The 13,872-nt window shown below is 37.7% G+C and overlaps 1 protein-coding gene across 1 annotated transcript; it reads right to left on the reverse strand.

Annotated features, from left to right (window-relative positions):
• Nucleotides 1–882: 882 nt before the first annotated feature.
• MRPS31 (mitochondrial ribosomal protein S31) lies at nt 883–13,281 on the reverse strand. Its single transcript, XM_081943625.1, has 7 exons — nt 13,103–13,281; nt 11,319–11,543; nt 9,102–9,248; nt 8,327–8,458; nt 5,670–5,734; nt 4,360–4,518; nt 883–1,292 (listed from the first exon to the last, which is right to left on the reverse strand). The coding sequence occupies exons 1-7, from the start codon at nt 13,192–13,194 to the stop codon at nt 1,033–1,035; spliced, it is 1,080 nt and encodes a 359-aa protein (XP_081799751.1). The 5' UTR covers nt 13,195–13,281; the 3' UTR covers nt 883–1,032.
• Between the last annotated feature and the right edge of the window lie 591 nt (nt 13,282–13,872).

Here is a 13,872-nt window from a genome sequence, read left to right on the forward strand (position 1 = left end):
AGGATAGAAATCTTAAAAACCAAGCAAATAAACCACAATATCATGTTCAACAACCAGCGCTTTCTTTGAACTGAAAATACCTAATTTGCATAAATTAATGCCATTATCTTGTCCTTGTAAAACAGTAAACTTGCGTGGGACTGTTAAGAAAACTGGAATGTTATTTAAACTGTCTATTGGATGGGATTAATATATATATATATATATATATATTGATCTCATGAGAACTCTTGAAAAGGTTTTGGATATAGAAACATTAACTGAAGTGGTATAGTTAGCCAAAAAGTGGAATTTACAATACAGGTAAAACGATTTTTTACAATTAAATTTAAAAAACATTGAAAAGAATGGGAGAGATGAAAAATCAGGCAACACTAATAAATACATGGGATTAGTAATTCAGATTTGTTTAAAAATATAAGCATTTCAAGCAGTATCTTATTTATCTTCAAGTTCTAAAGCAATCAGCAAGTCTGAATAAAATCTTATTTTAGCATATCTAATGTACACACACACACACACACACACACACACACACACACAGAGACAGAAAGAAAGTTGAGGATAAAGGCACAGAAAACATAAGCTGGTGCAATATATAGATCCATGTGGAAAGAAACAGTGTATCATTTTGCAAGAAATTTATTTCTAGAATAAATCTCAAGCAATAAACAAGTGTTTAATTCTATTTTCTATTTTCATTATTGAAAATGGGGAAATAAAACTGTAAAAATACAGAAAGGTTTATCCTAAAGTGCTATTATATACTATTAGTAAGCATTACCAATGAACATCAGTTGATGGTTTCTCTTTAATCTTCAGACTGATTTCACTCCAATATTTTAGAGCAAAACATTGTAAACACTATTTTCAGAACATTAATAAACAGAGAAATAGACATTTTATTCAACAATTTGCAAGCCAGATGAAACCATTGTTGCGAGTTTTGATATCTCTGAATCAGGTTCTTTCCAGATTATGCTGTACAACCTCCCAATGATTATTTACATTAGAACATGACTTTTTGAGTTTTCATTTTGATATATTCTCTATTTGAACCAAAGCTTCCTTCTCATGGGCTTCAATTTCCTTCAGCAACTGTTCTTTTTCCTTGAAATAATCCCGGAACCATTGAATGTGTTCTACTTTTTGTTTCACACTTAGGTGGGGATTTTTGGAAAGTCCGCATGTTACAAGTTCCATGAAGTGGCGAATTGGTCCTTCTTTAGGAAAGTCTGCTAAATGCTTATCTAGAAATATATGTTCATAAAATTCAGCATCATCTTCAAGTCCTGACAAAGGAAAAGATACAATCACTGTCAAAGCACTTCAATTCACAACCTCCCTGAGCAGATTGCCGTACCTTGTCTAATAATTTGCAAATTATTTGCAAACATTAATCCCTAAGACAATATTTCCACTGATATCTTGAGCTTTAAAAAGCCACTCTGATAATTATTAGGTTTTTTTTTTAATACTACAAGAATTTTTATAAATTCAATACATTGCTCAGCAGACCAAGTGAATGAAAAGCTTTATACAGCCTCTTGTGCTATCTGGATGTCCCAAAAAGACATTTACATTTTTTGTCTGTCATTCAACATATTCTATTAAAAGGATTTTTAAAAAGTAAAATCCATGAAACTGAAAAGAGCAGATAATTTGATTAATTCCAGGAAGCATGATGAGTATCAAAAACAATGAGTACCAAACAAATTTTTCCCATAAGAAATAATGTAGTGCAGCGATGGCAAATCTTTTTTGGCTCGCGTGTCATAAGGGGAGAGCGCAAGGGGGGTTGTGTGCGGGCGTGCCATACCCATAATGCAACGCACGACCCCCCCAGTGCGCATGCACACATGAGAGACACTCCCCCCATTTTTTGCATGCTTTTTTCGCCCTCCCCAGGCTCCAGAGGCTTTATAGGAGCCTGAGGAGGACAAAAACAGCCTCCCCCGCCCCCTCTGGAGGCTTCAGGGATCTTCGGGAGGCTTCCCTGAAGCCTCCGAACGGCAAAAAGTGACCCTACGAGCAAACCAGAAGTCACTTGCGAACACCTAGAAGCAAACAAAGTAATAGCCAAAAGTCAACATGGATTTGTCAAAAACAGATCATGCCAGACTAATCTTATTGCATTCTTTGATAATGTGACAAAATTAGTGGACCAGAGGAATGCCATCGATATAGTTTACTTGGACTTCAATAAGGCTTTTGATAAGGTAGACCATAACCTACTACTAGATAAAGTAGAAGAATGTGGGTTAGACAGCATCACCACCAGATGGATTGGTAACTGGCTGACCAACCGCACTCAATGTGTAGTCCTCAATGGAACTGCATCTACATGGAGGGAAGTATGCAGTGAAGTACCCCAAGGCTCTGTTTTGGGCCCAGTACTCCTCAACATCTTCATCGATGATTTGGATGAAGGAATAAATGGGGAACTCATCAAATTTGCAGATGATACCAAGCTGGCAGGAATAGCCAACACTCCAGAAGATAGGCTTAAGATACAGAAGGATCTTGACAAACTTGAACATTGGGCACTAACTAATAAAATGAAATTCAATGGTGAAAAGAGTAAGGTTCTACATTTAGGCAACAAAAATGGAATGCACAGGTACAGTATAGGTGATACCTTGCTCAGTAGTAGTAATTGTGAAAGGGATCTTGGAGTCCTAGTGGACAACCATTTAAATATGAGCCAGCAGTGTGCAGCAGCTGCCAAAAAAGCCAACACAGTTCTAGGCTGCATCAACAGAGGGATAGAATCAAGATCACGTGAAGTGTTAATACCACTTTATAATGCCTTGGTAAGGCCACACTTGGAATACTGCATTGAGTTCTGGTCGCCACGATGTAAAAAAGATGTGGAGACTCTAGAAAGAGTGCAGAGAAGAGCAACAAAGATGATTAGGGGACTGGAGACTAAAACATATGAAGAACGGTTGCAGGAACTGGTTATGTCTAGTTTAATGAAAAGAAAGACTAGAGGAGACATGATAGCAGTGTTCCAATATCTCAGGGGTTGCCACAAAGAAGAGGGAGTCAAACTATTCTCCAAGGCACCTGAGGGTAGAACAAGGGGTGGAAACTAATCAAGGAGAGAAGCAACTTAGAACTGAGGAGAAATTTCCTGACAGTGAGAACAATTAATCAGTGGAACAGCTTGCCTCCAGAAGTTGTGAATGCCCCAACACTGGAAGTCTTTAAGAAGATGTTGGATAGCTATTTGTCTGAAACGGTATAGGGTTTCCTGCCTAGGCAGGGGGTTGGACTAGAAGACCTCCAAGGTCCCTTCCAACTCTACTATTGTATTGTATTGTATTGTATTGTATTGTATTGTATTGCTTGTCAGTTTAAGCCCTCCAGAGGCTTCAGGGACCTTCAGAAGGCTTCCCTGAAGCCTCCCGGTTTGCTCGTAGGACCGTTTTTAGTCCTCCTTCCTTCAGGGAAGTCTCCTGAAGATCCCTGAAGGCTCCAGAGGGCTTAAACCAATCCTACAAGTAAACCAGAAGTCCGTTCCCGAACTTCTGGTTTGCCCAAAGGACCAGTTTTTTTGCACTCCAGAGGCTTCAGGGAAGCTCCTGAAGCCTCCGGAGGGCCTCCGGGGGGGCGGGAGGCTCTTTTTGCCCTCCCCAGGCTCCTATAAAGCCTCTGGAACCTGGGGAGGGTGAAAATGGCTTTTAAAAAGGCTGAGCTCAGCTGGCCAGTGCGCGCATGCGCGCTGGCCAGCTGACAGGGCAATGCCTCGTGTGCCCTGACAAATGAGTGCCATAGGTTCGCCATCCCGGATGTAGTGTGTCACAAGGCAGCCGACAGCAATAAGTTCTAGCTCAAACAAATAATGAGTACATGGACAAAATGCATTGAGTACCAAATTCGATGAGTTTCAAAGCGACTAAATACCAAAGTACCACTGTACTGCCCATCTTGTAGTTTAAGGTAACTGCTGATTAAGGTGTATCTGAGAGGACCACATAACATTATCTTTTTCACTTATCAAGCAAAATTGTGTCCTGTTTTCTTCATTCAAATATTTGAAGTAGCCTTTAATTCTCATGTTGATGACATGAAGTAAAAGGGATCTCTTTGTTTTCCCAGAGGTTCATAAAAAGTGATGGTAATTCAGAATTGGTTTGTTTGTTAACTTATTTAAACAAAATAAAATAAAAAACAACTATGTTTGAAAACAGTCAAAAGTCTCAAAAACAATATGCAAATTCTGCAAATGACTTACCCATCTTTTGTACAATATACTGTACTGTATTGTCCCTCTGAAACTAACCTCCCAAAACCTGCACCCCCAATTTTCACTGAGCTGCTGAGCCAAGCTCAGAGCCCTTTTAGGATACTCACCAACTTCATTATTAATTGGGAACTCCCAAAGTTTTCCCTCATTTGTCCACTGTATCATCTCCTCAAAACCATTCTGGGGTGGAAGTGAAAAGTTGGATGTAATGGTTTTGGCAAATTCTAGATCCCAAATTGTTGGCATGTCAAAACGTTTGAGAACTCCTAATTTTTGGAAATTGAAAGTTGAAAAAATTGACACGCTATAACAGCATAGCACAGCTCAATAAAAGGACAACTGTTTTCCATACCACTTTTCTGTTCTCAATTTTCCTTACAAATTCGCCTGCTTTATTAGCTTCATAGCTGATTGAATATATATTTCAATTTAAAAAATAATTATTATTTGAAAATATGTTTTAAAATGCTACATGAACGAAGAGTACTATGAGGATAAGTACTCTGACATTATCTGAACTAGCAAGAAAAGTGAGAGAAATTATAATTTTATTTCCTTATGTTTCAGTCTGAAGTGAAAATAAAAAAACTGGAGAAATTTTCTCTAGCTTCCCTATAAAGAAATCTGTTCCTTAAAACAAATGTTGTAGTTACAGGTAATCCTTGACTTACAATCACAACCGAGACAGGAATTTTGGTCATTAAACAACGTGATTGTAAAGCCAGATGTCATTGCTTACCAACAACAATCTCTTCCTTTCCTGTTGTGGTTGTTAGAGGTTAAAGCAGTGGTCCCAACCTATTTTGGCCATGCCCCACCTAAGCATCTTTAAAATCCTGATGCCCCGCCCCCCGTGACATACAATTCTTATTTTACTCAAAAAGTGAACTCTACTCACATATAGGAAGCCTAAAAGGCCATTAACTTGGTTTAAACAAGGTTCAAATTGCCCCCATTAAAAATCAAATTGCCCCCCAGTGGGGCCTGGGGCCAATGTTTGGAACCATGGGGTTAGAGTCAACTTTGGGCATTGGATTTTTTTTAAAAAAAATCTTACCTAGAAATGCCAGGAATTAAAAACAAACTTTTTATATGTGAAGCCTGCACTCAATTACTAAAGTGAAACCTCTTCTCTGACTGAGAGCCAAATGTCTGCATTTAACATAGTTTTCAACAGTTCTATGCAAACACGAGGTTAAATTCCCTAATTTTTTATTGATTTACCCTGTCTTGAGTATCTGGTTTCAAATACTCCCTTGCTGTTGAGCAATTAGCCTCTTCTCCAAATACATATAGGGAGTTTTTATAACAGGGTTTGTGGCATGTTCAAGACTAATGCAATGAGCATCGAGTGGATGAGTTTTATTACACTCAAATTATCTTCTGGTATGATTATAGTAACTGTTTTGTGACTAACCTGTTTCACGTGCTCCCTCTGATTTAGGAGTGAAAATCTGTAGCCTTTCTCCAGAATAGAGATTCCTAAAATAATAATAATTAAAAATTTTCCTTTTGCTGAAGGATCCATATGAATAATTCTGAACTCTGTTCTAAACAGTTTGAAATCTTAAACATACTCCTCTGATCTGTTTTCAAACCATCACTGCCCACATATTTTTTTTCAATCATGTAACAATAGTTGCATTGTTCATGCATTCACACACACACACACACAAACAAAATTAAATTTATTTATACACATTTATGTGGCCACCCAACTTTCCAAAATGTGACTCTAGGCAGCGTACAATCATCAGATTAGTTTTCCATAAGCAAGAAAAGCAAAACACATAATTGGTGTGAAACCACATATGATCAGACTCTCCCAGACATCTTGAGGGAATATCGAAGTCTTCAAAGACCAATTTGTGAAGGCCAACCAGTCTAGGCGGCCAGTGGAATCATAAGGAGAGACCATTCCATAAGGCAGGCATTGCAGCCAATTAACATGCCTCCTAGATTCCAACAGATGGCATTGTTTTGGGAAAGTGGCCTAATAAGGAATGCTCGTGGTCACAGGAAGGGATATGTTGGTTGGGATGGGAACATATGAATTTTTCAATATGAAGACAACATTGCCTTGTTAGTTGAGAACTTAATTATTTTCTGCAAAGGTAAGACAGACTACATGGTCCAAAAAGGAGCATGGATCTAAAAATGTACATATCAAAGAGCAATATACTGTATTTAACAAGGAAATGAACTGAACAATTTCATATTAGACACAAATGGGGTAAAAGTAAGTACCGTATTTTTCAGAGTATAAGACACACCTTTTTCTCTCAAAAGAGGGTGAAAATCTCACTGCGTCTTATACACTGAATACAGCATTTTTGGCCTCCTGAAACCCTGCCCACTTTGAAAAAATGGCCGTGCATAGCCTTTAGGAGGCTTCCAGAGTGCTCCTGGGGGCTGGGGAGGGCAAAAATGAGTGAAAAATGGGCCGTTTTTTGCTCATTTTTGCCTTCCCAGCCCCCAAGAGCACTCTGGGAGCCTACTAAAGGCTATGCATGCCCTTTTTTAAAAAAATAAACTGAGCCCATTTTCGTGATAAATGGCCCGTTTTTCGGAGGTCTACAGAATGCAAAAACTTTTTTTTTTAATTTGCCTCTTCAAAATCTTGGTGTGTCTTATACTCCAATGCGTCTTATACTCTGAAAAATATGGTAGCTGCATTGGTATATTTTTGAGAAATGTTCACGAAAGACTGGAAAAAGTATAGAAAAATTTTAAGATATGGAAATAATAGTTGAAAGGTAGTATGTGGAATATACTTTACCCCAAGAAATAAATGCTTGTTAAAAGAAGCAAAAATTACTTGTGTAAGAGCATGCTTCCGTCTACTGGTGATAATTTTAACAAAAAAGGGTGATGTATGAAGGAGTGTATGGATGTGGTAGAGGCAACAATGGTTAGTAAGGTAGAAAAGTATGGAGGGATACACTAAATGCTGCTAGCACAATCTAACTTTAGCTATATTTCACTTTTGTATCATGCTTTACTTTCTTTGCTATTTCGTATTGCCTTTCTGAAAAATGTTTAACCCAAAATGTAACTTACCACAAAAAGGAATAGTGAGATGGGGAAGAGGTTGATTAGAGAACTCTCTAAAATTAGTGACCTATTTTGATGATTTTTAAAATATCTATTCGTTTTTCAATATCTATGCTCCATGACTGATATAGCAGTTGCCCAACATCAGGTCCACAGAGGCCATCCCTTTTTTTGCAGATACCCAACAGCTAAAGAATAATAGCAACAGCAACAGCACTTAGACTTATATACCGCTTCACAGTAATTTACAGCCCTTTCTAAGCGGTTTTACAGCCTATTGCCCCTGGGTCCTCATTTTACCGACCTCGGAAAGATGGAAGGCTGAGTCAACCTTCAGCCCGGTGAGAATCAAATTGCCAAGTTGCAGTCAGCAGCAGTTGCCTGCAATTAGAGTTTACATACTGGTACCTGCCAGCCTTAAGCTATTTTATTAAGCCTGATTTTTATGGCATATTAAAAATGTGACAAGTCTAACGTTCTGTAGCACGTGACAATAAAGGGTGGTTGGGTGGGAGGGGGTAATAAAGAGAAAGAACGTGGCATGCTTCCACACAGCAACATTTGGCCATCCTTGTACAGGTAGTCCTTGACTTACAACCACAACTGAGCCCAAAATTTCTGTGACTAAGCCAGGCAATTGTTAAGTAAGCTGTGCCTCATTTTGTGACTTTTTGCCACAGTTTTTATGTAAATCACTGAAATTGTTAAGCGAATCCGGCTTCCCCCATTGACTCTGCTTATCAGGAAACCAGATGGGAAGGTTATAAATGGTAATCACATGACCCTGGGACAGTGCAATGTCATCAATGCACCACAATAGTTGTCAAGCACCTGAACTTTGAGCACGTGTGGATGCTACAACAGTCATGGGTGTGAAAAATGGTTATAAGTCACTTTTTTGGTGCTGTTGTAACTTCAAATGGTCACTAAATGGATCATTGTAACTCAAAGACTACCTGTAATGATTTATAAATTCAGGATTTTAAAGACATACATGCAGAAAATCATCAAGTAAAGTACCTTTTAATTCTAATTTCATTAATACGTGCCATATTGCCGTCTTCATCTTCATCACACTCAATTTCACTGGATGCTTTGAAGGCTTTTCGTTTCATAGGTTTTCTTCTAATTTTCATGCTTGCCATAAACTTGCTAAAATTGAAATTATATTAGCATGTAAATATTGGAATGTATTGAAGGATGCACAGTACAGATTTTTTTTTCATGTTTGCTATTCTGGTGCAATAAAGAAAAGAAACATAAATATGAAAATGTAAAGAAAATGTAAAAATATGAAAATATGAAATTGTAAAGAAAAATTCAATTGTGTGGATGTTCTGAAACCTATTCTTTTCCCCCCGTTCCATCTTCCCCTATTTTTTTAATCTAATGTTTCAGACCAGAAATCGTCAGTGATAATGTCTTCCCAAGCATTACGGCGGTAACAGAAAATGCTCTGTTTAACCTTGCATTATTTGTAAGTAGTAGATTGAAAAGTGAGTGAAGGTAGTTACTGATGCCTGACCACAAAGAATTCTGTAAGTCAGCACAAGCACCTTAACTAGATTTGGCTGCTGAAGATCAGAGAAGTTCTATTAAGGAAGTAATGAAGATGCACCTGACAGGGAAAAGATGTTGTTAGCAAAACTTCCAGTGTTTCCAAAGGAAGCATAAGTATCATTTATCATCATATAAATTAGCATTTTTAAAAGAAGGCAAATAAAACCAAATTATTACTATTTGTCTGTTTTCAATGTGATAAGCATATTATGGGAACAGAATTATAGCTACAAACCTTAGGTCAGCTATCTTATGCGCATTCATTTCTTCCTTGTGCTTTTTTACCAAATGCAACAGTTCGGAAGTTGTCTTTTGTTTATCGAATGGGAGTGAAGATGCAACCGCAGAGGCTGCTGCCTCCAATTCTGGGACATGTTGGTTGCTGAAAAAAGAAATCCAAAATATAAATGCTCATTTTACATTCTTTGTTGCCCGTATTTTACTAACCTTCTGAGAACAGGCAGAAAATTAACAATGAATACAATAGAAGAAAGCATCATTCAATTCTTTTAAAAATAGTCACACTATACTAGCTTCAACTTTTTCAAATAGGGAACCATTCTCGGTAAAGCAGGACATATGTCCACTTGATTTCTTATTAGTCATTGAAAGGAAATATTTTCCAGGCCTTAATTTTTCTATTTAAAAATGGCTTCATAAATGTAATAATTTAGTAATGGTTAAATTATATCAATTGCATAATACAGTATTAGACAACTTTAACATTTCAATTACTGCTTTTAGGTGATAACCCCTCACAAATATTTTAAATTATTCACTCTTTTTATCAGAAAAAAATCCATTTCAAACTGGGCATTTTCCTATTCAAATTCCCTTAATTTGCATAGGAAATTTTCCAATTCCTTGTTTTTCCCCTTTGGTAATTTGAATCACTATTAATAAGACCAAATCTTCATTCTCAGAAAAGTTTGTTCTGAAAAATGAATCAAACCCAAATATATGATTTTTAAAAAATATTTAGCCCAGTCCTCTTATGATTGATCAACATCAGGCAGGCTCCAGATAACATATTTCTAAAACTGCAAAGTACTAGCACTAACAAGTATTGTGGTTATCTTCATATTTTCATCTCTAAGAAAAAAACCTACACATTTCTACAAAAAGATATATCAGTAATATTTACATGCATCTTTGCATATCCTACCGTATGTAACCCCGAAGTAGTCAAACTACTGTACTCCATATGTTGCTAGATTCTAGTTCTCATCAATTGCAGTTATTATAAAAGCAACAGCATCGGGAGGACTTCAGATGTTATCCGGAAAACTGAAGGAGATTTAATCTACTTTCTTCTACCTGTATAATATTTTTATATCCTCGTCCCTCTCATACTCAGCAGATACAACTCTTTCTGCCTAGTTAGCTGATCAAAGTTCTCTAGTGGATGATCAATGATTCACAATGAAAAGGCAGAAGCCAGGACACCAGAACAAGCAAGCAGAAAGGAAGACTAGCCCAGTGCTTATAATGAAAGCAAAAAACAAAAAGGGATATGAGAAACATTAAGGCAAGGAAAAGAAACCTGGGATTGTTGAGGAGCCCACATAAGGCTTTAGCTGTGGTACTGCAGAACTACGGTAATAAACTGCTAATGCCAATAGAAACAGCAACAGGTATCCTGGTAAAGAGCCAGTTTGGCCTGTTGGTGAAGGTACCAGGCTAGACACCAGGAGACTGAGGGTTCTAGTCCCTCCTTAGCATGAAAACAGATGGGTGATCTTGGACCAGTCACTCTCGGTCAGCCCAACTCACCTCACAGGGTTGTTGTTTTGGGAAAAATAGGAGAAGGAAGGAGTACTGTTTATGTTCACTCCCTTGAGTCATTTGTACAAATAATAAACATGGGGTACAAATAAATAAACATAAAATGAATAAATAGGACTGTCTAGTTCCTGGCAACTAGTTGGGGGGTTTTCTTTGCTCCTTGCCACCACAATTTGGCAAAACAATTTAAGGGGAGAACTCTTGGGTTCATACACAGAGCCCACAGGTTTGGAATCCTTGAGTGAGAATGACTTCACACAAAATCAGAATAAAGAGTGTGAAGAATTTCTCCTTATTTTCACAACACAATCAGAGGTGGGTTGCTCCTGCTTCAGGTGAACCAGAAGTAGCAGCGGCGGGAGGCTCTGCCCACCCACGCAAGCGCGCGCATGCACAAGCAAACCGGTAGTAAACAGGCTAGAAACCCACCACTGAACACAATGAATAAAGCTGATCATTTCTGAATCAGACAGAATACATACAAAGTATCCTTCTGGCTCTTTATTATTTTTCTTTTAAATACACCTTTTATTTATCGTATTCATTGCCCCTTTTTGGTATGTATCAAACAGCCACAGTTTTGTTGACAAACAGTATGAAAATATGCTACCATAACGGGGAGAGGGGGTGGTCTAGAAATTTAATAAATTAAATTAAATTAAATTACCCTTTTTCATCATCTTCCAGCAATTTGCTTTGGGCATTCTCCATAATCTTCTTCTTTGTACTTAGTTCTATTTTCATTCCATGGATTAATTGCAGCAAATTTTTCTTTCTTTGTACTTCTGTTTTCTGCTCCTGTTCTGGTGAAACATTTGTATTGGTGCAGCTGATTTGATCATCTTCCTTAGTGCAGAAGGCAGGAGTGGTGCTAAAGAATTGGTGTCCTTTACTAGGAAAGATGTAAAAAGCAGACTAATAATACTGATTTTTAATTTTTTTCAACCTAAAAAATTATAACAAGAGATTATTATGAAATCATGGAAATATGTGCAACAAGACTCAGGCATTTAATGTTTTATGGTTAGGTAATTCCAGGGTTTCTTTTAATGTCAAATGTTAAAACATACAAAATGTGCCTTATTTCACAAAGCTGCTATACTATACTTACTATACATATAGTAAACTCCACCAGAAACTTGCATTTGCTCTTTATGTGTAAATTTTAAAAATGCAATTCCAGGAAAAATATATGTAATATAAACTTGTTAGCATTATTTAATAATAATCACACCTTTGTTTTTGAGTTTTTCTAATGTTTATTCAATTTGTATGGCTGCCCATCTCAAACAAGTGATGCTGGATGGCAATCACAAGATCAATTAAAATCCAAACTACACTCACAATACAAAAAAATAATAATGAAATATATTCAGCAGCCAAAAAATGTGACAATCCATAGATGTTAAAATAATCAAGAAATTGGCTCCTTCATATACTCGGGACTTCAGGCCAGGACACGTAACTAGGCTTTCAATGCCTTAGTAAATATTTTTCTGGAGAAGAACCATATCTTACACTGATTTTGAGTAAAGAAAATAGATGCTATTTTGCATATAAAATTGATTAGAACCAATCTTATAAGGTTAGGGTTTACAGAATGAGGGCTATCAGATGAGAAAATCCCAAAGGTAACAGTGGGTGTGTTTGACAGAGACAAAAAGGAACTCCCAAATTCCCACAGAATTTTGAAGAAAGAGAATTAGGCTGGATACGTTCATCTTAATGTAGTTTAAGCACACTGCAGTGTTTTGTTTAAGAGGTTGCCAGAAAGAAGAGGGGGTGAACCTATTCTTCAAAGCACCTGAAGGCTGGACAAGAGGCAGTGGATGGAAACTAATCAAGGAGAGAAGCAACCTAGAACTAAGGAGAAATTTCCTGGCATTTAGAACAATTGATCAGTGGAACGACTTGCCTCAAGAAATTGTGGGTGCCCCAACACTGGAGGTTATAAAAAAGAGATTGTCTGAAATGGTATAGGTTTTCCTGCCTGAGCAGGGGGTTGGCCTAGAAGATCTCCAAGGTCCCTTTCAACCTCTCTTGTTCTGTTATTAACATTGAATCTTTATTCTGTTATTGTAATCATGTGTAAGACTATTGCTGCTGAATCAGCGTCCGTATTCACCCAGTACATTAACACTATTCTGATTTATAAAATTGGTCGAATCTGTAGCAACCACAACTCAACCCAAAACCTCCTGAGCGAGCTGAATTTAATATAAAAAAAGACGTTTTATCACTCTCTCACCTCTAAAACCTACCGCCTGCGCACCATTCGTCACAGAACATTCCAAAGAACACTTGGAAAAAGAATGATGCGAAGAGGCAACACCCACCCACCCCTTGCAAACATCTGAAAGGAGAATATCAATTGCCTTAGAAATGAGGCATGGAAGACCGATACTCTTACGGGGGGGGGGGGAGCCACCTTCTTCTCTCCCAAGGACGTACCTCTGCAAGGCCACCACCACGTCCTTTCGTGGAGCACCAAAGCCCACCAGAGCACAGAGCCTCCCGGTGACCCTGGTGCTTCTCCGCCACATTATCCTGGAAGCGGCAAGGAGTCACGCTCAATCTTTCCGTACCACAAAGGGCTTCCGCCACAAGGTTCCCACAAGGTCCCGCACCACCAATCCGTCCGGAACGCAAGCGCCTAAATATTGGTTCCGCAGGCGGATAAACCTTCCCGCTATTTGGGGGGGGGGGGTCGTTTTTCGTTCTAAACGAGAGGGAAAAGGGACGCAGCCGTTTAAATATTTACTGCATGCATGTTGAGAGACTGGGAAATGATTTCTAAAATGTATTGATGAGGTTCACCTAACACCCTAAGCCCCAAAGCTATCTATCATCTATCTATCTATCTATCTATCTATCTATCTATCTATCTATCTATCTATCTATCTATCTATCTATCTATCTATCTATCATCTATCTATCTATCTATCATCTATCTATCTATCTTCTATCTATCTATCTATCTATCTATCTATCTATCTATCTATCTATCATCTATCTATCTATCTATCTATCATCTATCTATCTATCTATCATCTATCTATCTATCTATCATCTATCTATCTATCATCTATCTATCTATCTATCATCTATCATCTATCTATCTATCATATAGAGCGAGGTGACAATCAGGTCTATATGTGCGGCATGGAAAAGTGTAGGTCCAAGAAGGGGATTTAACTTACCAAAGTCTAAAAGGTAATTTG

This window comes from Natrix helvetica (genome assembly GCF_964273705.1).
Source record: "Natrix helvetica genome assembly, chromosome: 2".
Classification (NCBI taxonomy): domain Eukaryota; kingdom Metazoa; phylum Chordata; class Lepidosauria; order Squamata; family Natricidae; genus Natrix; species Natrix helvetica.

What these genes read in the sequence shown, in the direction of transcription:
- MRPS31 (XM_081943625.1), bottom strand. Translation starts at nt 13,194, where the DNA reads ATGTGGCGGAGAAGCACCAGGGTCACCGGGAGGCTCTGTGCTCTGGTG. An exon ending in AATGAAATTAGAATTAAAAG is followed by an intron (nt 5,735 to 8,326) that starts GTACTTTACTTG and finishes TTATTATTTTAG; the next exon opens with GAATCTCTATTCTGGAGAAA. An exon ending in AGAGGGAGCACGTGAAACAG is followed by an intron (nt 4,519 to 5,669) that starts GTTAGTCACAAA and finishes TCCAAAAATTAG; the next exon opens with GAGTTCTCAAACGTTTTGAC.